The 26,377-nt window shown below is 55.4% G+C and overlaps 1 protein-coding gene across 2 annotated transcripts; it reads left to right on the top strand.

Annotated features, from left to right (window-relative positions):
• Positions 1–1,801: 1,801 nt before the first annotated feature.
• Positions 1,802–26,318, top strand: RFX1 (regulatory factor X1). Of its 2 annotated transcripts, XM_028134538.2 has the most exons (21): positions 1,802–2,117; positions 8,719–8,828; positions 9,049–9,132; positions 9,797–9,904; positions 10,907–11,023; positions 12,052–12,147; positions 12,490–12,867; positions 13,615–13,709; positions 16,708–17,077; positions 20,024–20,205; positions 21,007–21,126; positions 21,220–21,335; positions 21,552–21,670; positions 21,752–21,861; positions 22,235–22,386; positions 22,470–22,567; positions 23,822–23,971; positions 24,064–24,272; positions 24,537–24,690; positions 24,770–24,815; positions 24,952–26,318. In XM_028134538.2, exons 1-21 carry the CDS (start codon positions 1,817–1,819, stop codon positions 25,125–25,127), a joined length of 3,291 nt encoding a protein of 1,096 aa, XP_027990339.2. In that variant the 5' UTR covers positions 1,802–1,816; the 3' UTR covers positions 25,128–26,318. The 2 variants fall into 2 exon arrangements, with proteins under 2 accessions (XP_027990339.2, XP_008156131.2); XM_008157909.3 differs by lacking the exon at positions 12,490–12,867.
• Positions 26,319–26,377: the final 59 nt, after the last annotated feature.

The following is a 26,377-nucleotide window of genomic DNA, read 5'->3' as shown; positions in this document are numbered from 1 at the left end:
GTTAGAGGGCCCTGGGTGATGTTACGGACCAGAGCCATTTCCTAGTGCTTATTCTGTGCTGGGTGCTTGGCCAAGCTTGCCCACTTGACCAGACTGAACTCCTCAGCCACCCTGCATTGTAGCCTGCCGTCCTCCCATTTTATAGATGGGACAGTGGAGGCCCAGGAAGGGGAGGCTTTTTTCCAAGTCACACGGCTAGGAGATAGCCAAGTTCAAGTCCTGACTCGGACAGCTCTTGGGTCCTAGAAAGGGAAATAAAGGGAAACCATTGTGTTGCCCAGCATCCCTCAGGCTGCTCAGGTGAACTCCCTGCCACCATTTCTGCTGCTTTAACAGGAGCCCAGGGCAGGTGGCTAACCTCTGGGAGCAAAGGGTGAAGGGTGAAGGGGTGGGAGGAAAAGGGTTCCTTCAGGTCTCCTCACCTGAAAATCTACTGATTGTGAGAAATAAATGAACCCGGCTCCCTGAGTAGGGCTGGGGGCTAAGAGGGCATCTGGAGGTCAGAGAGACCTGGATTCAACTCCTTCCCTCCCTTTTGCTCCATAACCTTCAGCAGCTCACCTCAGAGCCTAGCTGTGCTCATCTGTAAAATGGGCATGCTGGCTCCTCCTTCACTAGGCTGCTGTGAGGAAGCAATCACAGCAAAGAGCTCCTGGGGCTTCTCCTCAAGGAGCAGCAGTTGTTTTTCTCCTCTTTCCCCTTGAAAATCCCATTCTTAAGTTGGATCTCAGGCAGGACTGTCAAACTCAAATCCAGGGGCAAGGCAGGGCGGGGCCATGAAGGTGTGGGGCTGGAGCTTTACCTCTGAACCACTCAAGCATTTGTTCCACTGATCGTAGATGCTCAGGAGCTGGGGGTGGGGTGCATTGGGAGATGGAGGGCAGAAACTATTAGCCCATTCCCTGCTGAGGTAGTCTAGCAAGAGGGATGCCTTGCCTAGCCCAGCATCTGGGAGAGGAACCATGACCAGTTAGCAGCCAGAAAGGCACTCTCTCCATGATGAGCTCATATCTAGTGTGTTCACCTATCATTGCCCTCAGGCAAAGGCCTGATAGCTTCTGTGGCCATAAGCAGTTGCAGGGAGGGGGTGTGGACTCAAATACCTTTCTGGTACCCCACTGGGAATGATACTCAGCCAAGAATCCAAGCCCAGATGGTGGGCACATAGGAAGCTAGCATGGGCTGGCTGGCAAACAATTTGTCCCAAGACTTTCCTTTCCAGCAATTAGCTGATTAGTCAAGTGCTCAGAGCACCCATGGTTCAGCCTTGCTGCTTCCATGTTCTGTGGCCTGGGGCAAGCTCTTTAACCTTTAACCTGTCTGAGCCTCTGCTCCTCATCTGGCATTCTGAACCCAAACCCAGATGTGATTGTTGCAAAGTTTAAAATGAAATATGGAAAGCACAGTGCCTAGCCTGTAGGAACCCTCAGAGAACTGTACCATTTGTCTCTGGGTGAGGGCCCAACTGAGTTCCTCCTGGCACAGGGGTTCCCCGGGCACCAGGGGCTAGGACAGAAGAAGACTGGAGTCCTGGGCAGGGGTAAGTGGAAGAGGTGCAGAGCAGCCTCAGTCCATACCCAGTGCCTCCGTAGTGATGGGTTAGTTACATTTGGCCACCAGCCTCGGTATTTAATTAAGTCAGTGATGAACCCAAATGTGTCTCTAGGGAGCCAGGAGCTGTCCCTGGCTTCCTCTGCCTATAGATTAATTTTTGTTTTTCCTTCTTTTGTTGTTTCTTTTTTCCTCTTTCCCCCTCCCCTTCTTCCCAAGGAAGAAAAAAAAAGCCTTATTTATTATCATTTTCCCCACTGTTGGCATGGCAACACAGGCGTACGTTACTGAGCTACAGGCAACCCCGCAACCCTCCCAGCCGCCACAGGCCCAGCCCCAGCCACCGCCATCAGCGGCACCCCAGCCCCCCCAGCCACCTGCCACTGCCGCCACCCCCCAGCCTCAGTACGTCACCGAGCTGCAGAGCCCCCAGCCCCAGGCACAGCCACCGGGCAGCCAGAAGCAGTATGTGACGGAGCTCCCGGCTGCCCCCACGCCCTCACAGCCAGCCGGCACACCTGCCCCGTCCTCCGTGTCCCAGCAGTACATCGTGGTCACCGTCTCTGGTAAGTGGACATGTGTGTGGGGCCAGGGTGCTCTTTAAACCACTCCAAGAGGAGCTTTGGGGAGCATCCTGGCTGAGGGCTATCTCTTACTGTTCCTGTTATCAGGATGGCAGCTTTCAAACTCTCCAGGATTCCCAGGTGAGACTTGGGGAACATCTCTGGGGAAGGAGTTATAAGGCCAGACAGGGAGGCCTCTGTGCCCCCAACTCTTCCCCACCAGGGAAGCTCTAAGAGCTGTTTCTGTCTATCCCCAAGTAAGATGTCACTTGAAGAAAGGATTGGGCAGTAGAGTTAAAGTTTATAAACATCTGCTGGAGAGGAAGGTGAGCACACGGCCGCTGTGCAGTAGTCCTCGCCTCACTGCCCACCAGCCCCTTGGCTGCCCTGCCTCAGTTTCCTCATCCAGAAAAGGTTCCTAATGGTTTCATGGGCTCAGGGGATGTGTGTGAGGTGGGGGCACTTCAGAGAGATTGGCTGGAGGGCCTGAAGGCATCACCTCTCTCCCTTCTCGTTTCACTTTTGGCAGGACTTGGGCCAAGCAGGGCTCTTGGCTGGACAAATTCAAGAGTATGTAGCCAAGAGTTCCTGTTTCTCACTATGGCCACCCCTTAAAGCCATGGAGCACATGACCAGGAAACTTGGGTCATGGCGCCTGTGCAGCTTCCTAGAGCATCTAACCCATGCCCCAGTCTTCCTAGGACAAGGCCAGACTGGGCAGAGGGAACCCAGAGCAGAGGGTTCGAACAGACGGTCACTCCCCTGAGGAGAAGTGTATAGCTCAGACAAGGACTGGACGTTGTTAGTGGTTTCCAGTGTGCTCTGAGGAAGGGGGAGGAGCGGCAAAACTCCCAATTGAGGCTGGCCCAGATCTTTTGGAGTGAAAAAAGAAGTGGCGGGGGCGGGGGGAGGGTCACAGTGCATTCTGGGGGCTGTAGAAGGAGCAGATCAAGATTGAGTTTAGGACCATAGATGATAGTCAAATATGTGGCAATTGACATGACTCCATGGAACTAGGACAAATGCGGCTGGGGCCCTGGGCAGCATCCTGGAGATTCCTGACAGTGTCAGTGTCCCCAGAGAGGGCCAGGGGGTGGGGGCATGCAGGAGCTCAGAGCGTTGGCGCTTTACCACACAGATGGTGTGGAGGGATGGTACAGGAGAGCCATGCGGAGCACACTGGGTTGAGGCCAGGCCATGGGCATGGCCAGGGTTTCCAGGCCACAGATCTCTGGTGGGTTCTCAGTGCTGCCCAGAAATCCTGCTGCATCTTCTCACTAGCATACTCCCCACTTTCTGAGAAACCCACTTCCTCTCTCCCCGCTAACCTCTGTCACCTCCCTCTCTGCGTTCTTGACCCCTAACCCTGCTGCTGACCTCACTGGGGACAGGATGCCATCATGTGATGAGAAGGACCCCATCTCCCCCCCCCCCCTGCCAGCCTCCCAGCTCCATCTCATCCACCAGCTTCACCTGTCCCAGGCTGCCCCCTCTAAGATGTGCTCCTGCCATCCCAGGCTTGTCCCTCAATCCCTATCTCGCATTCTTTCTCACCTGCCCACAAAGATGAAACAGCTCCCATTTTAACCTGGACCCCCACCCCCAGACCCTGCATCCCCTCCGGCTACCACTAGTGTCTTCCCTTTAAGTCACAATTCCTCAAAAGATTTGTCCTTCCTTCCTTACCCCAAGCTCTCTCCTCAGCCACCCATACCTTTCCTCCCAGAGATGCCCTCCAGCCCTGGTCTCCACCTACCTCCCTGCCACTCCTTCTCTGTCCCCTTTGCTGCTTCCTTCTCATCTCTCTGGCCTCATTAGCAATGACCTCATCAGATCTGGGGCCTCCTCTTCACGCCAGTGACTCATCCTTCATTGGGGCTTTGTCCAGTGTCTCTGCTTCTAATGCCACCTTTATGCTGACAATACCCATATTGAGGTCTGTGCCCTGGGCCACAGCCTGGAACCCAGGATCCTGTGTCCAGCTTCCTCTGACCATCTACTCGGTTGAACAGCCCTCAAGTCACCATGGCCAAATGGAACTCTGGATTCCTCCCAATTCAAACCTGCCCTCCTTTGAGCCTTCCACCTCCTCATAAACACCACCCCCAGGCCCGGGTCAGCTTTGATTCCTATCTTACCCATCCTCGAGCAAGCAAGGCCTCTTGGCTCCCCCTCCTAAATCCAGCCATCTCTCCTGCCTCCAGGGCCCCCAGCATGGCCCAGCTTCCACTATCACCCTTCATAGTCCTCCCCCCTCCACCAGCTAGAGGGAGTCTATTGACTATTGTCAACCCAGCTGATTCCAAGGCAGGTGACCTTGGGCACTCTCTGAGAAACCTGGCCTGGGCTTTCTGGGTCCTAGGACTTCTGCTCCCTTGGGCCCCTCCCATAGGAAAGGGCTTTAAACTCTCCACACTTGCTGTGCCCCTGCAATGAGCACCCAACCTCCTGACCCTGGCCTGCAAGTTCTGCTGGCTGCTCGGCCCCACCTGGCCCCACTGCACCCTCAAACCCTTGCTCTAGCCTCACTGGTCTACCTGCAGCTTTACAAACCCCCCAGGCTCAGTCCAGCCTCAGGGCCTTTGCACTCTCAGTGCTCTCTGCCTGAAGCACTCCATCCTAGACCTTCTGGAGTTTCATCCCTGGTGTTTTTTCAGTCTCTGCTCAGATGCCACCTACCTGACGCCCATACCACCTCTCGGGCACTCTCACTCCTTGTCTCTTTACTTTGCTTTATTTTTCTTAATATCACCACCTGTAGTGATGACCATTATGATATCTACCTCCATTATCTGTGAGGGTGGAGCTCTGTCTACTGAGTCTTTGTGGAATGGTCGGTGAACTCCCACATGAATGCTGGCCTGACCTCATGCAGCCCTCACAACCGGTCAGCCCCTGGGCCACCAAGAGCAGGTGGGCGGCCTTCCTTGGCACAGGTGGAGGGCTTTGCTCAGCTCCAGGGCATTGATTGACCTTGGACCTCCTGGGTGCTGGCTTTAGCTGCCTTCTGGTCTAGGGTCTCTAGAGCAAGAGTCTAGAATGGGCGCACAACTCCTCCAGTTCTTCCTGGCACTACCCCACGGAGGCCCTGTGCTTAGAGGTCAGAGTTATGCATGGTCTCTTGGGTCTCAGCAGGCCTCTTACTAGCTGTGGGGCTGGGGAGGTGGCCCCCAGTCCTCACACTGTGCTGCAGGGCGCTCTGGGCTATTGGCATGGCTCTTAGGATCCCTTCTTTGGCAGTGGCTTAATCATCTTTTATAATGGTCTTGGGAGATTTCTTTTTTCTGCTGCTCCTGGATCTGGCAGGAGTGAGCCTATCCCCAGAAGGGTGTCTGCGTGATGTTTCCTAGATCTGTTCTGAGGAAGGGGAGGTTGGCTAGCACCCTGCAACTGCACTTGCTGCTCTGTCAACCCCTCCCCCATCCCCTTGCAGTGATTTCCTAGGGGGTCTACTGTGACCTTCTTCCAGGTTAGTGTCTCTGTATCTAAGGGTGGCCTTTGGGCCATGTGAGCCAGTCCTGGGGTAGGGAGGTGGGGCTGTAAGTGACACCAGCAAATGCAGCAAGGTGCCTGGGCCTCCTCCAGGGCCAGAAGCAATCTGAGCTGACCAGGGACCCAGGGAGTTTCTGGGAGGGGGGAGGGAAGGGCCTGGACCTAGACTTGGAGCCCAGGCTGGCAGCTAGCCAAGGCAGCACCAGAAGGCAGGTCATCCAGCTCTGTCCTCGTGGGCTCTACCCTAAGGTGACTTTGGAGGTGATGGGAAAGCAGCTCAAGTTTCTCTGCTCAGAAATAATCTTCTAGATCCATGAATCCCATCTTCAGAGGCCACCAGACTCTTGCCAGAAACTCGAGGTGGAAGGAGGGCTCTGCGGGTCCTGGCAGTATCCCCAGGACAGTGAAACCAAGCCTGTCTGCCAGGGATGGGGCTAGCCTGAAGAAAGGATCATGTCCAGCTTCTCTTCCCTGCTTCTCTCTCACTTGGAGTCCTTGGGAGTCCCGATGACTTGTGTCTGGGAAATGGGCATAGAAGGTTTCCTTGCCGATGGGTAAACTGAGGTCAGGACAGACAAGGGACCCAGGACCATGGGAGCAGCAGAGGCTTAGAGGTTCCCCTCCCCCAAGTTCACCTGACTGAAATCATCCCTGGGAGCAAAGGACTAGGAGGGAGAGGGCCACACTACCCCATCTATTGTCCGTGGGGAATGGGCCTCTCTCAGCTCCCCCCAAGTAGCTCATGGCATTTGGGGTATGACTAGGTCTTGAAGGGGAAGTGCAGGGTCCAGGGAAGATGAGACACTCATCAGACTGAGGGACCGGAAATCAGCTGCCACTTCCTGACTAGAGACTTGAGACAGTGGGGCCCTCCCTGATCTCATGCACATGCCTAGAATGGAGATGGCAGATAGATGCAAATGCAAATGCTCTCAGACTTCAAGCTCCCCACTTCCCCCCACACACACCTTAGGCAAGACACAGGCAGACAGGGGCCACACAGGAAGCCCCCCATCCGAGGAATAGACTCTGAAACCTTACCTGCTCATCTTCCTTTGTCCCAGCCTGGGGATCACCCCAGACGCCTCCCAGACAGATGTCTGATATTCTTAGGGTTCCACTCGAGGATCAGCTTTGGCATTTTCATCAGAACCTCTGGGCCTAGAAGGTGTCTGGGACCAGCCTCCCACCCCCTGCAACTCACTGCCCACTCTGCGCCAGGCCAAACCTGCCACGGGCCTCCTTGGTTGGGCATCATCCCTTGGGCTGGGCTTCACAGACAGCCAGGTGTGCTGGGCTCCTCACGTGACTCAGGGTTTTCTCAGGTTTCTTCCAGGGGGGCCTCCCTCACAGCTCAGGAAAGATTCCAGCAAAACAGGAATCCATGCTTTCTGGAACTGGCTGCAGAGGCAGCTGGCCAAGCAGGCCTGGGGTTGTCCTAATGCCGGCCCCAAATGTGACCAATGGGAGGCTTCCCCCCATACCTCCTCCCACATCTGGCCACTATTCCCCACTATCTAACACACACACACATTCATGTGCTCTGCTCCAGACTTGGCCCCTGAGGTCCTTGCGGCTACCTGGGATAGCCCTTTTGCTCTGGCTAGGCCCTTCCCTGGTATTTCCACATAACCGAGGCCCAGCTCCTTGCTTTGGAGGCTGAGTCCCACCCTAGGATGCTCTGGACCTTGTGTTGTCCCCATAGGCCCCTGTACCCACATGCCTGAGTCTGCACACCACTGCCCATTGGGCCTTGCCCAGGTGTGACCTATGACTCTGGGTTCCATGCATAGCGTGAAATTCATGTGGGCACAGACATGGGCTAGTGTGCTGGCCTGCCTGTTCCCAGATGGATGACCTTGGGCAAGTCAGTTTCTTTCTTCCAGTCTCTGTAGCCTTATCTGAAATTAGGGGTAATAAAAGTTCTTTCCATCTCCAGCTGCCCAGGAAGACCCTAGTGCGGCTCCTGGGGCACCAGAAGCACTATAGTTAGTCCTACCCCTCCTTGTCCACCCCCCCCCCCCCAATATTGCCAGGGGACCCAGGAAGTGGGGCTGGGACCTTGGCTGCTTGTGGCAGCACATTAGAAGGCAGTCACCTGTGTGCCCCCAGCCCCACCCAACCTCTGGAATTGTAGGGAGCAAATCAGGCCACACAGAGGGGCAGGATAAGTAGCTTCCTGGCTGGGGTGAGGGTCTCCCAGCCCACACCTTTCAGGAACACTTCACCATCCATGCCCTTGCCCCCCAGCTCTTGTTAACCACTCAGTGAAATGTGCCTGAAACTCTACCTGTGCCTGCCTGATAGTATCTCTGGGTACCAGCCTCCCTCCTGTCCGTGCAGTGCAGTCCCAGCCTCAGCCCCAGCCCCAGCCCCTGGAAGGCCCTGCTTGGCCACACCTGCTGGGAGGGGAGTGTTTATTCCAAGAGGGCAGCTGGGAGCTCGGCATCCACTGGGGGGATTAGCTCTCCAAGGTTGCAGGTATAAACCTGCCCTCGAGCCCTGCTGTTTCCGAAGAGGTGGGCCGGGAGTGAGGAGCACAGGGCAGGCTCCCCTGGACACAGGAGTGGGGGACGGACGGTGAGGTGGGCACCATGTTCTATGATTGCCTCTTCTCGGCTGCCCTTCAGCGTGAGTACCAGCCTGCCCCCACTCCACTGAGGACAGAAAGGCAGGGACAGTGGAGAGGGAAGGGGCTCTCAGCCACTGGCCATCAAGGTCTTCTGGGGTCACTCCTCTGATCAGCTGCAATTCCTGTTCCTTCCAGGGCTACTGAGATGGGAGGCCAGTCACTGCCTGGCCACAAGTCCTGTCTGTTGGGAAAAGGGGGTTCGGCCCTCTGGGCCTCCACTGCCTCATGGCTTTCTAGTTACCCGTTTCAGTCTGGCTGTGGGATTAGCAGGGTGGGGGGGCTACTTCTGAACGTAAGGGTCCTTCTGGCCCCCACCCCAATGAACATGGGCAGGGCTGGCCAGGGGGCAGGCAGGACTCTTGCAGAGGCCTGGCCCTGTCAAGGGTCTGCCTCAGATTGTATCATCCCATCCACATGGGCTCAGGCTCAGGGTGGGAGCAGGGGCAGAGGCAGAGCTGACCCGGTGACTCCTCCTCCCAGAAGGTGCCATGCGGGCCAGTGAGACTGTGTCAGAGGCCAGCCCAGGCTCTACGGCCAGCCAGACTGGAGTCCCCACTCAGGTGGTTCAGCAGGTGCAAGGAACCCAGCAGGTAGGACACACCCCTTCCCAGGGCCAGGTGGGAAGGGCACATGAGGGAGGCAGTGGGGCTGTGGCTAAGGGTACCTGGCCTTCCCTCCCTGATCCGCTGCCAGAGCCATCTGTTTACCTGTCCTTATCAAGATGTTCATTTCAGCTGCCCCTCCACCCACCTGGTCTGGTCCTCATGGGGAAGTCAGCACGACTCAGGGCTTTTCTTTTTGCCCCCGCAGCGGCTGCTGGTCCAGACAAGTGTGCAGACCAAGCCAGGCCACATGTCACCCCTCCAGCTCACCAACATCCCTGTGCCCCAGCAGGTAAGTCTGTCATGTCTGGCCCTGGCCCTCACAGCCTTCCCAGGGTGCAGAACCAGCCCTTGATAGCCTTCGGTGATCTGCCCTCACCAGCATCTAGGACATAAGCCCATATTGGGGCTGCCCCACCCACTGCTTCCAGCCGGTGAGACTATTAGTCGGGGCTCATCAGGGAAGGAGGAGCCCCACAAATCACCTTAACAGAAAGAACTACAGATTGGCAGTAAGAAAGGTGGTTTGCAGGTCCAGCCTGGTGCCCCAAGCAGAGAACCCAAGGCCAGTTTAGGTGCTGACAGCCTGTAGGCAGCACAGGGACTGCAAGGGCTCTGTGCCCTGTCCCCTGGAAGGCTATAGGTGGCATGCTGGCCTATAGCCCAGGACAGTCCTGTCAGGTTCAAGGGTGAAACCCCCTGGACACAAACCCTGGCTCTGCTGCTTATGGGCTCCAAGACCTCAGGCAAGCACAATTGCCGTACTGAGCCTCACTGTCAACCTCTGTGAAGTGGGGATAAGGACTGTGCTGCATCAGGGCTTGTCTGGGAGATTCTGTGAGCTAAGCTTGCAGCACTGGGATGTTGTCTGGCTCAACACAGATGCTCCTTAATGCTCATTAAAACTGTGCAGATTGTCATCAGTGAACTGTGGTCCTTCTCCCTCCCGGCTCCAGGCTCTCCCCACGCAGCGGCTGGTAGTGCAGAGCACAGCCCCAGGCGTCAAAGCAGGCCAAGTCTCCCTGACAGTGCATGGCACCCAGCAGGTGCACTCACCCCCTGAGGTAGGTGGTGGCTCTGTCAGCTACCCTCCCCACTTCCTTCTCCCCAGGTTAGCCATGTACCCCCATAGTATACTTGGAGCTCCTGCCCCCCTCCTAAGCCCACTTGCTCTCCAGAATCCTCCAGCCCTCTCCACTCCCAGCTCTGATACCCTCTTTGACCCTGGGCAGGGTGGCTTGGCTGCCTGATTCCTGATCCTGCCACCTTCAGGAGGAGTTAGTTTCCTCCCCCACCCCAAGTTGAGATGGGCCTCAGCTCCAGCTCAGGAATGCATCGCAGGAGGCAAAATAGGACCCTCTTCCCTCTACAGGCTGGGTAGAGGCTCTTCCTCAGACCACAGGGTGGAATCTGGGGACCCCCAAATATCTTCAAGAGTGTTAGAAGCAGGTAGGCAGGCCATGGGGCTGGAGCATGGGTGTCCACATTAGGAGCTTAGGTTCAGACGCCCTGGCTCAGCCATTTTCTCCTGGAGGACTCTGGGAAAGGCCTCAGAGCCTTCTGTGCCCCGAGTTTTCTGCATATAAAATAGCTAATGATACCAGCATGGCCCAGAGCTCACAGGGGCTCTGTAACCAGCTTACCTGGGGGGCGGTGCCCAGTGCCACCACTCACAGCTGTGTAGCTCCGGGGCATGTCCATTGTCATCTGTGCTTCAACATACCTGGAAATTAGGTATTCCCTCGCTTGTCTTTCCTTACCTCAGGGCTGCGGCCTCTCCAGTTATGGAGGCAGCAGATGGCCTGGGCTGAGGCTGGAGTCCAGCCATCTTCACTGGGGAAGATGGGTCTGCTCACCAGCACCTCTGGGCTGAATCCCCAGCTTTACCCAGTAGTGGCCAGCTTGTGGCCAGGACTAGGCATTTGGGTGCACAGAATGCAGCCGGTTACCAGTTTAGGTGGTTGGGACATGCCCCCACTGGCTGTTGCCTCCCCCAACAGCTCTTGGGGATAGCCCTCCTGAGAAGGGTTTTATCGGGCATCACTCCATGTCTTCTTTCCTTGTAGCGGTCGCCAGTGCAGGCCAACAGCTCCTCCAGCAAGACGGCTGGGGCCCCCACGGGCACGGTGCCACAGCAGCTGCAGGTCCACGGCGTCCAGCAGAGTGTCCCTGTCACCCAAGAGGTGCCAGGCCAAGGCGGGCGGCAGCTGGGGCGAGGGGTCCTGGCCAGGCAGCCTCTGTAGCCTTCTAGGGCTGTGAGAGCGGGGCAGATGGGAGTCCTGCCACCTGGAACTTGGGCAAGCACTTCTGCCTCTGTCCAGACCCAGCATCCTACTCTAAATAATAGCTTCTGCCCTGGAGCCTCCTGTGGGAGGCACCTAGCCCTGAGCAGGCGCTGGAAACAGCTTTGAGAAACAACTTTGACCTCTTTGGGCCGATTTGCCTGGAGGAGCCCCAAGGCCAAGTCCTGGCTCACTCCTAAGAGACTCAGGGAGAGGCCCTAGCCTCCAGTCCGTTTCCAGCATTCTGGAGGAGGTGGTGCTCTGAGCCACCAGCCATGGTACCCAGGGCAGGTTAGGTGAGAGGTAAGGGTTGTCTGTCATCTGTTTGTTACCACTGACCCTGGTGCATTCCCAACCCTCAGAAAACCAGAGAAAAGCATAGATCCTCTCCCCAAAGGAAAGCAGAATTGTACCCCCAAAGGAATCACAGATATTTTGCCTAGCGCCACAGCCCTTCTGAATATCCAGACCTGGGTTTGAGTCTGTGCCCCACCACTCTTCACTTCCCCACCCCACCCCAGCCTCTGTCCCTCACTGTGCCCTGAAGGTGATACCTGAATTCCCACCATAGCATGGAAGTGAGGACAGCGGGAATCCTGGACATGGAGAGTGGGATAAGCCTGAAGGGAGTGGAGCTAGAGAGCAGGGACTCCCTCGGTCAGTTTCTAGTTCTTCTCTCAGCCCTATCACTTCCCCTCAGCCTTGCCTTGCTGAGCCTGGATTCCACACCTGTAACAGTGCCCAGGGTTGAACCTGGAAGGCACTTGGTGCAGGGCCGGCTGTGAAAAGTTGGAGAAGGTGGCCTCTTTCTTACCAGGCTGCTCCCAGGCTTATATGAGTGCATATGGGCAGGGGATGGGTGCTTAGGGATGGGCTTGCCACCATCATTGCCATTATTACCATGGTCTGATTCCCTTTTCCCTCCCCAGAGGTCTGTGGTCCAGGCCACTCCGCAGGCACCCAAAGCCAGCCCAGTGCAGCCACTCACTGTGCAGGGGCTCCAGCCAGTTCATGTAGCTCAAGAGGTACGTATAGCTCCCCCACCTACATCTGGGCAGACTGGGGCTGGTCCTGGGCTGGACTGGGGAGGGTTGCAGGCCCCTCAGGCCGCAGGGAGGGAATAGAGCGCCCCCTGGGGTCCTAAGGGCCTAGCCCCACACCGGGCTCCACCTATGGCTGTGGGCTTCCCTTTCCCTGGCACCTGGCATTTCAGGGCCCAGGTTTTGCTAAGAAAATAATCTGGGGTCTGATCTCCCTGAGACACGACGCAGGGATCTTCTGGTCGGGCTGCTGCGTGAGCTCAGCATCCCGGAGGGCAGAGGCCTGAAGCCCCTGGTTACCCCGCAGTGTCTCTGTTTGTCCTCCAGAGCTCAGGCAGTCAGTTTCCCGCTAGGAAGGCAGAGCAGCGAGAGCGCAGGCCCACACCGCCGCCGGAGCCGCCACCCCGGCCGCCCACGCCCGGGCCCGGCGCTCTGGCCCCGGAGCCACCGTCGCTCCAACCTGCGTGCAGCGGCGAGGCCCCGCAGCTAGGCAGCCCAGAGCTGCTGCCGCCCCATTACGATCCGGGCGCTGAGCAGTGGGTGGAGCTGGTGGGCGTGCTGCCCCCACACCTGCTCCTGCCGCAGCAGAAAGTGGTCCTCGAGCCACTGCCTGGGCTCCCGGCCCCAGCCAGCCCCGACCAGAGGGTCAGGATCCAGAGAGTCCCCCAGGTGCTAGTGTTCGGCACGGCTGCCACGGCCCTCAAAGTAGGTGGAGGGGCAAGGGGCGGGCGGGGCGGGTTCCGCTGGCCCCGGCCTGCGCCCGGCCCCTTAGGCCCTGGATACCCCCTCCGCCCTGGACACCCCCCTCAGGCCAGCCAGTCTTGGGGACCCACCTTTGACTCCCTCCCCAAAGCCAGTTCCAGGTCCCAGGCTCCGTCCCACAGCGGGGTGGGTACGTAAGCCCCGCCCTTAAAACCCTGTAGGAAGTTCCAAGTTCCATCCTACAAACTGGGCCCCACTCCCCGGACCCTGTCTCTGCCCCTAAATCCCCTACTGGATTTCCAGGTCCCACCCCTGCAAACCAGGGGTCAGTCCCTAATGCAGACTCCATCTATGAGGCCCTGTCTATAGTTCCAGGCTCTGGCTTTAGCAACAGCCTTGTCCCAGTGGTTGGCTCTGCCCCTGGGGTCCAGCTTTCACACCCTCAGTAGAACCCTGTCTGGGCTTCCCTCTGTTTGTCCCCCGTCAGGCCCCACCCTTGCTGCCCCCAAGTGGAGCAGAGTCCTAGCTTCTGACACAACTCTGTCTGATTCCCAGCCCTGGCAGAGGCCGCAGCTCCTGGGCTCTGACTCCTGGTCCTGTTTATTGTGTGTTCAGAGAGCCCAGAAGTGCAGCCTGCCAGCCTGGGAGCCAGGTGACCAGGGAGGCTGGGTTGCCACTAGCCTTTCAGGGGCGGAGGAGGAGGCGCTGGTTCACCTCTTGACCCTCTGCATGCTCTTTGTCCCACGGCAGGTGCAGCAGCTCCAGCAGGTACCTGTCCCACATGTGTACTCCAGCCAAGTGCAGTATGTGGAGGGCGGTGATGCCAGCTACACGACCAATGCCATGTGAGTGGGGGGGGGGGGGAACAGCTGGGGGAGGAGACAGGATTAGGATCATAGGTTTGCTCGGGACCCCCCAGGACTGGAGGGCCCAGTCCTCAGGGGACCAGCCAGCCTTCAAGGCCTCAGGTGACAGACAGATGGTAGGTGCGCCCCAGGGGCTGCCACCAGCCACAGGCAAAGGTGAAGCAGGGAGGACCCCTGTAGGTTGGGAAATGGATCCAACATAACCTAGGGCTTTAGAGTCAGATGGGCCTGGTTTTTAGCCTCCCACAAAAAAATTTTTTAATTGAAAATTTTACAAGATAAAAATTTCTAAGGAACATGGAATGTTAAACAGTGAAAAAGAAATTGCCTTCACTCTTTAATCCCCACCTTGCCCAGGGCGGGCACTCTGACCCATTTTTTTGTTTCCTCCCAGAGATAATCTGAGAATAGAAACTACCCTTTCTTTGTTCAGAAATAGAGGCAGCATGTTCTATCCCTTATTTCTTTCCTCAGTATGTAGCTCAAATCTTGTCCTCTATTTGCTCATATGGGTCCCGGTTACCATCTTTCAACACTGTGAATACTCCACTGTACAAACAGCATGAACAATAAAGCCAGACCCCACCCAGCTGACACATAGGTGACTTCCACTCCCTGGGACTGCGCATGGCACTTTAATACATGCCACATCAGGCAGATGTGCCCCAGGCCTGCCCTAGCCCCAGCCCGGGATCCTCTATATGCCACCTTCCCTCTTCTATCCCCCATAGTAACGATTCCAGGACTGTAGTTATTATTGTTTCAGTTTTTAGAAGTTTCATTAGGTTTTCTTTGCATTTTTCTAATGTTTTCCTTATATCTCTGCCACCTTTCCCTGTGGCCATGACGCTGGCGGTCCCTGGGTCATGATGCTATGGCTACCCTGTGGCATGGCCCCAGCACCTGAATCATGATTCATGGTATCCAGCTATCTCACCGTTCTACTGATTTAATTCTAATGCTGCCAGCCTCCTAGCTGTGCATTTAACCAGTGCTGTCAGGGACCACAGGGGGACATTGTAGAGAGGAGACAGGCCCCAAGGGCCACGAGGATGTGAGAATCAGAGCTGAGCCATGAGCCCAGGCCTGGGGTCGCAGGGTGGCTTCATCTGCTTCCCTTGGTAGTGACTGTCCCTTGCTTCTGTTTGAATTCTTCCCTCTGTGACTACAGTATGTGTGATACCATGTGGTCCATTTTACCATCAGGTTTTTTTGCTATATGAAATTCTTGGGGCACTGAATCTTCTGTCTCGTCCTCACAGTGGCTCATTACTGGATTCCCAGCTCTTGATGGGCCTTGATCCCTGCCCTAGTAAAAGCCACAGCCTCTGTGCCTCTGTCCCAGTCCAGGCCAGTACCAGAGATGCACATATTCACTCAGTCAGCCATTCAGCAAGTAGATGCGATATTTTTTTGGAATAAGTGATGCATGTGGGGAACTGGACTGGAGCTGGCTATGGTCCCTGCCACTGGAATGTGTGAACACTTGTTAGTGCCAGCTCAGGTCACCACTCATTTGGTAGATGTGGACCTGGGCATTTGATCAAGATCTACATCCAGGTGTCTAATGGGCAGGGCCACTCACTTCCAGTGGTCAACCTCTCCCCACTCTTGGACCCACCAGCTCCCTCTCCTGGCTGCCCCCAGGAGCCCCTACGGATGGCATACAGATGGCAGATGTAGATAAGAAATTCAGCTTAATCTCCCCTCTCTTACCAACATACCATCTGCACCATTCCCTCTTTTGTTCACCTAATGGAATGTTATGAAACTTGTCCTTTGGCAGGATCATGAGAGCTTCCTCCTCCACCCTCCTCCTCTCACCCCTATGTAGGATTCCATCACCTTTTACTTAACAGCCCACTGAAGATAAACCCAGTCATTTTTACTCTCTTGCTACAATTTGCAGCCTTGCAAATTGTAGCAGGAGAGTAGCAAGGCTTCCTCTCCTGCTTCCTTCATGAGATGGCTCCAACAGCACCTTCTAAGCCAGGCCATCCTGTTCTGGCCTTCCTATCTTTCTGGATTTGTAAAATTTAATGTTATTTTTAATCACTAATATGTTGAGAGGGCTCAAAAATGAAAACTATGTCCAATGATGTCTAGTGAGGCAGTGAGAGAGGTGCCCCCACCCAGCCCCTCTCCACCCCCTTGAGCCAGCGTCATCTGAGGCAGGTCCTAGGATAGCTGGAGGAGAACTCTCCAGGGCAGAATAGGTTGCTGGATCCAAAAAAAAAAAAAAAATGTGTCTGCACTCAGGGTGGCCACTGGATTTAGAAGTAGAGCCAGCCTCCCTTTGTTCAGCACCCCCTTCCCGTCTTGTTCTCCTCCGGGGCACGTACCACCTTCTACAGTGCCCTCAATTTACCTTTGCATTAGGCTTCTTTTCTGACTCCTCCACTAGAACATTAACTCCCCTCGGTGGGGCCTTTTTTTGTCTCACACACTGTGCGTCCTCAGTGCCTAGTACAGTACCGTACCAGCGTACAGTAAGTGCTCAATAAATTTTTTCTTGATTGAGTGAAGTATGTGGCCTGTTACAACTTAACTAGACCTTTTTAAAAAAACAATCTTTGGGAGGCAGTTGTTTGAAAAACATCAGTGTGAGAGAGTAATATTGATCAGTTGCCTCCCATACACTCCCCAACCAGGGATCAAACCTGCAATCTAGGTATGTGCCCTGACTGGGAATTGAACTCACAACCTTTTGGTGTACAGGACAAGATGACCCTCCCATCCAAACCACCCGTTGGGCACGTAGCCCTTTTGTTTTAGCTTCCTCACATGTGAGCTGGTGACTCCCATGTGGATTCAATGAAAATTTTCCCATTAAACACTGGGGTGGGGCCTGGTCTGACACTTAGGCTGTGGCTTCTTGCTCCGATCCTGGAAGCCCACACCTATAGGAACTCCCTCCTTCATGCCCCTCGTTCCCCAGCTCTTGCCCCTGACTCCCCTCCTTCTGCTTCGTTCTCAGCCGTTCCAGCACTTACCCCTACCCCGAGACACCGCTGTACACGCAAACAGCAGGCACCAGCTACTATGAGGCTGCAGGCACAGCTGCCCAGGTCAGCACGCCTGCCACCTCCCAGGCAGTGGCCAGCAGTGGCTCCGTGCCCATGTACGTGTCTGGCAGCCAGGTTGTCGCCAGCCCCACCAGCAGCGGGGGCGGGGCCAGCAACAGCAGCAACGGTGGCAGTGGTGGCAGTGGAGCCGGTGGTGGGGGCAGTGGTGGAGGCAGCAGCGGCAGCAGCAGCGGAGCAGGCACCTACGTGATCCAAGGTGGCTACATGCTGGGCAGTGCCAGCCAGTCCTACTCCCATACCACCCGTGCCTCACCAGCCACTGTAAGTACCAACCCTGGCCCCTGAGGAGGCAGGTGGTGAGACCCCTGCAGACACCTAGGTAACCTGGCACCATAGTGCTCAGATGAAGATGGCCTGGGATTGAATTATCACTGTTTGGCCTTAGACAAGTTATTCAGTCCCTCTGAGCCTCAACTAATATGCATGAAGCTCTTAGAGTGGTACCTCAAGAAGTGTCACTCTGATTATAATGGATAATAGCAGATAGATAGCAAGGAGAGGGAGAGGCAGGCACCATCATGAGGGGAGCTGCCCGAGCAAGGTTCTTTGTTCATCTGGAAGGCATTGAGATAACCTCCCTCTGCCAAGAGATGGCTGTATCCCAACCCCAAATGGACCCCCATCCGCTCTGTTACCAAGGGTGGGTCAGGGCCTGGTAATTATGGGTGGCCCCTGCCCTCACAGAGCACGGGAGTCTGGATTGATGTCTTCCTCAGTTTTTGTTGTTAATCCTCACCTGAGGATATTTTTTCCATTTATTTTTTTAGAGCGAGTGGAAAGGAAGGAGAGGCGGGGAGAGAGAAAGAAACATCAGTGTGAGAGAGAAACATCAATTGGTTGCCTCCCATATAATCCCCAACCAGGGATCAAACCTGCAACCCAGGTATGTGCCCTTGACCAGGAATTGAACCCGTGACTCTGGTGTGAGGGCCAATACTCTAATCGCTGAGCCACCCCACCCAGGGGCTTCCCCACTTTTTTAACTACTGTCCACTTGCATGGTGACCCATTGTGGACCACATAAACCAGCTGGACACTTTCTCAGAAGGTAGGAACCTCCCTTACATACCCTGACTTCTAGTCGTCTAGTTTTCTTTTTCTTTTTTTTAAATATATTTTATTGATTTTTCTTTTACGGAGAGGAAGGGAGAGGGGGAGAGAGTTAGAAACATTGGTGAGAGAGAAACATCAATCAGCTGCCTCCTGCACACCTTCCACTGGGGATGTGCCCGCAACCAAGGTACATGCCCTTGACCGGAATTGAACCCGGGACCCTTGAGTCCGCAGGCCAACGCTCTATCCACTGAGCCAAACCGGTCAGGGCGTAGTCTAGTTTCCTTTAAAAAAAAATTTTTTTTTTTTTTAGTTATTGATTTCAGAGAAAGAGGAAGGGAAAGAGAGAGAAACATCAATTTGTTCCACTTATTTATGCACTCATTGTTTTTTTTCTTGTATGTGTCCTGACTGGGGATCGAACATGCAACCTTGATGTATTGGGACAATGTTCTCACCAACTGAGCTACCCAGCCAGGGCTAGTCTAGTTTTCCTTAATGCTGGTGTGACCCACTAACCGACTTAATGATCCCCTAATGGGTCCTCCTCCCCAGTTTGCAGACATGCTGCACTAGAAGAGTGCTGTCCAATAGAAGGCTCTCTGGTGATATAAATGCTCAATACAGAGGCCTCTGGCCACATGTGGCTATTAAGTGCTTGAAATTTGGCGGGGGTCACCAAGGAACTGAGTTGAGTTGCTTTCTTTAAACTATTTTGATACAATTTGAGAGTCACAGGAAATTGCAAAAATAGTAGAGAGATCCCATGCGCCCTTCCCCAGGTCACCCCCGCTAGTTACATTTAACATAACTGCAGTACAGTATGGCCTGGGATTGAATTATCACTGTTTGGCCTTAGACAAGTTATTCAGTCCCTCTGAGCCTCAACTAATATGCATGAAGCTCTTAGAGTGGTACCTCAAGAAGTGTCACAGTGAGGCAGCTAGCATTGCTGTAGTGTGGGTGTCTGCTGCTGTGTGTGTAGATTTGGGAAACCACTACCACAGTCAAGATGCAGAACTGTTTCAGCACCACAAAGGTCTCCCTCATGCTAACCCTTCCTAGTCATCCCGCCCTCCTCCCTCCCAACATCCCTAACCCTCTGCAACCACAATCTGTTCCGCGTATCTATATTGTCATTTTGAGAATGTCTATGAATGGAATCTTACTGCCTGTGACCTTTTGACATTGCTTTTTCCACTTAGCACAAATTCAATATGTATTTAAATAGCTCTATGTAGCTGACAGTGACTATATTAGACAGTGTGGTTCTAGAGAGTTGCCATGGGTCATTGTGATAGGATATGCCCTACATCGTGGTTGTCAGGTTCACAATTGGAAATAGGTACAGAGAGCATTAAACAATGAGTACTACAGTCCTGCCTTATCCATGCGGGATTCGTTCCAAGACCCCCAGTGGATGCCTGAACCCAACATATACTGTGTTTATTCTATGATAAAGTTTAATTTATAAATTAGGCACAGTCAGGGATTAACAACAATGACGTATAATAAAGTAGAATAATTATAACAATACTAGAGGCCCGGTGTATGAATTCGTGCAGAGGTGGGGTCCGGCCTGCCTGCCCTGATGTGGGGGGGCAGCGATCAGGGGTGTGGCCAGCCGGGGAGAGAGGGGCCCCGGGCGTATGATGGGCTGGCCCCGCCCCCTGGTTGAACTCTAGTCAAACTCCCAGTCGAGGGGACAATTTGCATATTACCCTTTTATTATATAGGATTATTATATAGGATATTGTAATAAAAGTTATGTGAATATGGTCTCTCTCAAAATATCTTATTGTACTGTACTCACTCTTCTTGTGATGATGAGAGCTGATACAGTGCCTACATGATGAGATGAAGTGAAGTGAATGACGTATGTGACATAGTGTCTTAGGCTACTGCTGACTTTGTGACTTGTCACTTCAGTGGTGGTGGGACTTGTCACTTGTCACTTCAGTGATCCTGGATCATTGACCCATGACATTGTCAGTGGTTGGATGTCAGGAGCAGACAGTGTTGATGGCTGGGGAAATTGAATATTTTTGGACTGTGGTTGACCTGGGGTAGCTGAAACTGCAAAAAGCAAAACCATGGATAAAGGGATGATACTGCAGCAATTCTTAGCACTCTTCCATCTCCACCTGGCCCCAGGTCCAGTGGCTCCTGGACAACTACGAGACGGCCGAGGGCGTGAGTCTGCCACGGAGCACCCTCTACTGCCACTACCTACTGCACTGCCAGGAGCAGAAGCTGGAGCCCGTCAATGCTGCCTCCTTTGGCAAACTCATCCGCTCTGTCTTCATGGGCTTGCGCACCCGCCGTCTGGGCACCAGGTGGGGCCACCTGCCCCTGATAGCCACAAGGACCACCCTACTCCAAGTTATCCAGGGCCTCAGTTACCTCTCTCATGCCCTTGCTCACTCCCCTCCAGCCCCACTGGCCTCTGTACAGCTTTCCACCCCAGGGCCTTTGCACCAGCTGTGCCTTCTGCCTTGTGTGCTTTTCCCCACCTCTACTCAAACAACCTTTGGTCCCCACTGCAGCCTTTCCCTACCTCTCTGACACTCCTACCCTTCACCCTTCCTGCTTACTTTTTCTCCTTAGTACTTCCCTTTGTCCAACATGCCTTTTATGTTACTTCTCTTGTTTCTTATCTGTCTTCCGATGTTGAAATGCATACATCTTGCCAGTGCAGGGCTGCACACAGTCAGTGCTTAATCAAGGCTCGAGTCAGTGAATTCACACAGGAAGGAACAGGGAGCCATTCCACGAACCCACCCTTCCCTGCCTCTCTTTTGCAACCCTCGTGCCTATGCATGCATCTCGGTTCCAGTTCTCAGCTTCAGCATCACCTCATAACCTTGAGCAAAGTGCTGCATTTCTCTATGCCTACATTTCCTCATCTCTCCAAGCAATCTTCATAGGGTCGGGATGAGGAGCATGTGGATTTGTATGTGCTCAGAGCTCGGAACAGCACCTAGCATGTTCTTATGACTAGTGATCCACAAGTCTTTGTTGTGGAATGTGTCCCCTGCTGTGGGCTCTCTTTGGCCCCCAAACGGGTATGATGTGAAGCTCCGGTGGATGACTAGTGGCCTCCCCAGCCCAGCCCTCACCTTCCACCTCACTCTCAGGGGCAACTCCAAGTACCACTACTATGGCCTGCGCATCAAGGCCAGCTCGCCTCTGCTGCGGCTGATGGAGGATCAACAGCACATGGCTATGCGAGGCCAGCCCTTCTCACAAAAGCAGAGGTAGGAGGGCAAGCTGGACCCTGCACTGATGGGTGAAAAAGGGTGTTCTGGCTGACCCCCACCCAATTGCCCCGCCCGCCCCTTCTCCCCCAGGCTCAAGCCCATCCAGAAGATGGAGGGCATGACCAACGGTGTGGCCGTGGGGCCACAGCAGGCCACCGGGCTGTCAGACATCAGCGCCCAGGTCCAGCAGTACCAGCAGTTCCTGGGTGAGAGCCCCCTGGCCTATGGGCCGGGGCCTGGGTCAGGGTTTGTGGTCCCAGATGGTTCACTTGCCCTCCCTGAGCCTTGTCATCCCCCACTGCACAGGGGGGACTCCTGCTTGGTAGGAAAGTGGTAACCACTTACTCAGATCCCAGGATGAGGCTCCAAGGAGACAGGCAGGTAGGGGCAAAGGGCCTCATGGTATCCCTTCCTGCCCCCAGATGCCTCGAGGAGCCTCCCTGACTTCTCAGAGCTCGAAATCCAGGGCAAAGTGCTGCCTGAGGGCATCGGGCCTGGGGACATCAAGGCCTTCCAGGTCCTGTACCGGGAACACTGTGAGGTAGGGCGCCTGGCAGGTAGGTGGGGTGAGGGAGGGCCACGCTGTCCACCAATGACCCTGAATGTCCGGCCTCCCCAATAGGCCATTGTTGATGTCATGGTGAACCTGCAGTTCACCCTGGTGGAGACGCTGTGGAAAACCTTCTGGAGGTACAACCTCAACCAGCCCAGTGAGGCCCCACCACTGGCCGTGTGAGTCCCTGGGAGAGAGCGGGGAGGAGGGGAGGAAGGGGGAGGACTTTGTGAGTCAGTCCCAGGGCTGGGGTGGCTGGACCTCAGGCATCATGCAGGAATGGGGGTGCCTGCCTGGCTCCTGCAGTTGGTGAGGTAAACATGGCCTTTTGACCCCCCTCCAGAGTGTGTATAGGTCTGATACTGAGTGCATGGGATGGGGTGCTCCACTGAATCATTCCTTCCCTGCGGTGGGTAGGTGGGTGCCTGTGTCCCAGTATACAAAGTGTAAGACCCCATCGGACCCTGGGGGCACTGAGCCCGTGTTAGCCTGACCTTAAGGGTTAGACAGAGGCAGGGAGCACCTACCTGACCCACAACGGGGTGTCTGCAGGCACGACGAGGCTGAGAAGCGGCTGCCCAAGGCCAGCTTGGTGCTGCTGTCCAAGTTCGAGCCAGTGCTGCAGTGGACCAAGCACTGTGACAACGTGCTATACCAGGGCCTGGTGGAAATCCTTATCCCTGACGTGCTGCGGCCCATCCCCAGTGAGTGCACTGCTGCTGCCCCCTCACCCCCACTCCCCGTCCCCCACCCCTCAGTCCTCATCAGCGCCCACTGCCACCCACAGGTGCCTTGACCCAAGCAATCCGGAACTTTGCCAAGAGCCTGGAAAGCTGGCTCACTCATGCCATGGTGAACATCCCTGAGGAGATGCTGCGGGTGAAGGTGAGGGTGAGAGGGGCCAGCCTGGGTTCAGCCTAGCTTCTTCCTCCCAGCTGCAGGGCCGAGGTCTGGGGGCTCGGTGCTGGGTCTCAGTACCTCTGCCCAAAAAGGCAATAAGATTTATCCCCATGCCTGTCCCCTGGGAGTGAGCTTTGGGTGTTGTCTTTACAAACTAGCTTCCTCAGTTACCCATTTCTGAAACAATACCTCACAACGCAGAATCATAAAAACCAACTGCAGCCCTGGCCAGTGTGGCTTAGTTGGTGAGAGTGTCATCCTATATACAGAAAGGTTGTAGGTTAGATTCCCGGTCTGGGTGCGTTCGGGAGGCAACTGATGGATGTTTCTCTCTCACATCTATCTTTCTCTCTCTCTTCCCCTCTCTCTAAAATCATTGAGCATGTCCTCCCGTGAGGAGTTAAAAAAACAAAAACAAAAAAACTGCAAACTTGAAGTTTTCTTCAACCTCAAGAGAAAGTGCTTTAAGTATTCAGAAATAGATTAAAAAAAAATTTAAAAAAAAAGGAGTTACACTGATAAGGAAACAGAACAATAGCCCTCTTTATCAATGCTACACATTCACTAACTACTTAGATGTGAGGAATTAGATGGTATGTGCTTGCTCTTAGGCAAAAAAGAAAAAAAGGGGTTTTTTTGTGCGTAAAATGCTAAAAAGACAGCTAAACCAAACTGATGTCTAAAGAATCACCCCTGAATACGCCGGACGCAGGGCAGGGCTGGGGGCCTGTGGGGCGAGAGTAGAAGCTGGATCCAGAGGGAAGCCTTTCAGAACTGACAAAACTCGTGTATTCATTCATTCATTGAACACACGTTTGTTACGTGCCTACTGTATGCCCAGCGTGGTTCTTCGTGCTGGCAGCACAACAGTGACCAAGATGAACAAAACTCCACCTTTGGAGCCGACATTCACTGGAATAGTAAAAACGTAATAGAATAAAAAATTTATTGAAGCAATGCCCTTTCTGGGCAGTGCACTCAGATTTTCTGTTGTGTCCTTTCATAATAATAATAATGGTGGTCAGACATAAACCATTGATTTTTTTTTTTTTTTTGGACCCATGCTTTGGGTAGGTGGATACCCAAAATTTGAAATTTCCAACCTCTTGATCTCCCAACAAAAGCAATGAGGTATACCCCTATCCTACTTAGGAGGAAAAAAAGGGGGCTCAGAGAGGTTGCAGTGAGTGTGGGTTCCGGAAGCCACAACACATCCCCCTACCCCACCCCCGCCCCCAGGTGGCAGCTGCTGGCGCCTTTGCGCAGACGCTGCGGCGGTACACATCACTTAACCACTTGGCGCAGGCGGCACGCGCTGTGCTGCAGAACACGGCGCAGATTAATCAGATGCTGAGCGACCTCAACCGAGTGGACTTCGCCAACGTGCAGGTGAGCGCAGGGCAGGGCAGGTGAGAGTAAAGCCAGACCGGATGGGCCTGGATTGGCGGCTGAACCGGGGGACGCCCTCCCACTGTGCCCAGGAGCAGGCCTCGTGGGTGTGCCGCTGCGAGGACCGAGTAGTGCAGCGGCTGGAGCAGGACTTCAAGGTGACGCTGCAGCAGCAGAACTCACTGGAGCAGTGGGCGGCCTGGCTGGATGGCGTCGTGAGTCAGGTGCTCAAGCCCTACCAGGGCAGCACCGGCTTCCCCAAGGCCGCCAAGCTCTTCCTCCTCAAGTGGTCCTTCTACAGGTGCGCATCGGCGGGGCGGGGCCAAAGGGGGCTTAGGTGGTCTTCTAGGAAGGCAGATGTCTTTTATTTGGCGGGGCGGGGGGAGCTAGGGCCTTCCACTCTTACTGGTGCACACCCCACAGAAGCCTGTGCGGGGCAGGGGGGGGGGGGAGGGGGGGGGCAGGGCCAGGGTAGCTGGGCTTGCTGGATCCTGCAGCGGCGATGTGGGGACCAGGGTCGGAGGGGCGGAACCGGCCTCACGCCTCCTCCCCGCTACTGCCCCAGCTCCATGGTGATTAGGGACCTGACCCTGCGCAGCGCGGCCAGCTTCGGCTCCTTCCACCTCATCCGGCTGCTCTACGATGAGTACATGTACTACCTGATCGAGCACCGAGTGGCTCAGGCCAAGGGAGAGACCCCCATCGCCGTCATGGGCGAGGTGCGCAGGGAGCGCTGAGGGTGCGGGCGGGGCACCCCTTGGCGGGACCCTCACCTTTCGTCCTCTCCCCTCCTTCCAGTTCGCCAACCTGGCCACCTCGCTGAACCCCCTAGACCCAGACAAAGGTAGGCGAGGCTTGTCCCTGCCCAGGGCCCATGTCTGGGAGGGGGCAGGGCGCGGGCTCGGGTGGAGGAGGCACCTGCAGCAGGGGGCTGAGGACGCAGCACCCTGCACTGAGTGGTTCTGGTCCGTGTTTCCCAGACGAGGAGGAGGAAGAGGAGGAGGAGAGTGAGGATGAGCTGCCACAGGACATCTCGCTGGCGGCTGGCAGCGAGTCTCCCTCTCCTGCGCTCGGCCCTGAGGCTTTGGAGCCTCCGACCAAGCTTGCTCGGACAGACACACGCGGCCTCTTCGTGCAGGCGCTGCCTTCCAGCTAAGCCCGCAGCCTCCCCTGTCCCGCCCCGCCCGCCCCCTCCACCCCTCCACTCCAGGGTCCCTCACAGCTCCTGTGGCTTCGCTGTCCCCACTCCAGCCTCTGCCAGGGTGGGGAGGGGGCCTCCCAGACAGGGAAGTCAAGGGGGTGCTTACCCCCGACAGGACCGGCACAATCACAGGGCCGGGTAAAGCCACAGCTGCAAACTGACACAAAAGACGTGCCTTAAGGAACCCGCCGCTGTGCCCAGGTGCCCTTTGGGGCAGCAGCCTGGCCCCTTGACCCGGAAGGCAGCAGCCTCTCCCCCCACCCCTCAGGGGGCAGGCAGGCAGGCCCCCTCCCCTGTTAACTTATTCAGCTCGCTGGCTTTGCACAGCCTGTCCTGGGCCCAGCCCTGAGCCCCGGGTGGGCACAGGTGGGCATCACCTAGGGATCCCCCCACTGTCAGCAGCAGCCCCGGGACCGCTTCCCCAGCAACCCCACCGCTCCCTCCTCCTTGGTATAAGTGCAATTAAAGCCGTGGGTGTCGCATCTTCTCCAGAGCTGGGTTCTCCCTTGCCCCACAGCCCTAGAGGGGGGGCACTGCCCGGCCTAGCTCTGGGGAAGGCAGCCTGGCTCTAGGGAAGGCTGCAGGGGGCACTGCCCCAGCTTCCAAAGAGCAGTGGGCTGGCCTGGTGCCGGAGCCTAGAGGGCCTGCTGCAGGCAGCAGGGCCCAGAAGTAGCCTGCCCTCAAGGCCTGGGCTCCACTCGCTCAGATCCAAGACCACCCCCCCATTTCCCCCCCAGTCCCACCGCTGGCTGGTTTGTAATGGAACCTCCGTGCTTCTCCCTGCCGTGCGCCCGCCCCCCACATGACTATTGTGCGATTTGTGAGTGCCGCCCAAGCGGAGTTGGTAACTTGGGTTTTTTTCCAACCATCATGGCCTTATCTGTTCGGTTTTCTCAGTGTTTTCAACCTGTGAGATAGATGTTTATGGCAAAAATCACACACAAAAAAAGAAAAAAAAACCTGACCTATTGTGTAAAAATCACTATTTTGTGTGCTCCGCAGTGCTGCAAGCTTTTGGGGTGGCCGCCCACTCCCCTCCATGCCCTCTGGCCTCCCCTCCCAGCAGTGAAAGTGTGGTAGTCTAGTGTGCCAAGCGTTTTCTACCTTTTTGTAGTCTTTCTTAAAACAATAAATTCCGCTGTGATATTTGGCTACTGCTGACTTGAGGGCCTTGCAGGGGGCTGGGATGAGGACCTTGGGGCTCC

Source organism: Eptesicus fuscus, chromosome 6, assembly GCF_027574615.1.
Source record: "Eptesicus fuscus isolate TK198812 chromosome 6, DD_ASM_mEF_20220401, whole genome shotgun sequence".
In the NCBI taxonomy this organism is placed as follows: Eukaryota; Metazoa; Chordata; class Mammalia; order Chiroptera; family Vespertilionidae; genus Eptesicus; species Eptesicus fuscus.
Note: the sequence above shows the minus strand (reverse complement) of the source record. Positions and strands in the feature narration are given on the sequence as shown.

Excerpts from the sequence above, each read along its gene's own strand:
- RFX1 (XM_028134538.2), top strand. The coding sequence starts at position 1,817 with ATGGCAACACAGGCGTACGTTACTGAGCTACAGGCAACCCCGCAACCC. Across the intron at positions 9,905-10,906 it reads AGGTGCACTCACCCCCTGAG|CGGTCGCCAGTGCAGGCCAA; the intron begins GTAGGTGGTGGC and ends CTTTCCTTGTAG. Across the intron at positions 24,816-24,951 it reads CCCCCTAGACCCAGACAAAG|ACGAGGAGGAGGAAGAGGAG; the intron begins GTAGGCGAGGCT and ends CGTGTTTCCCAG.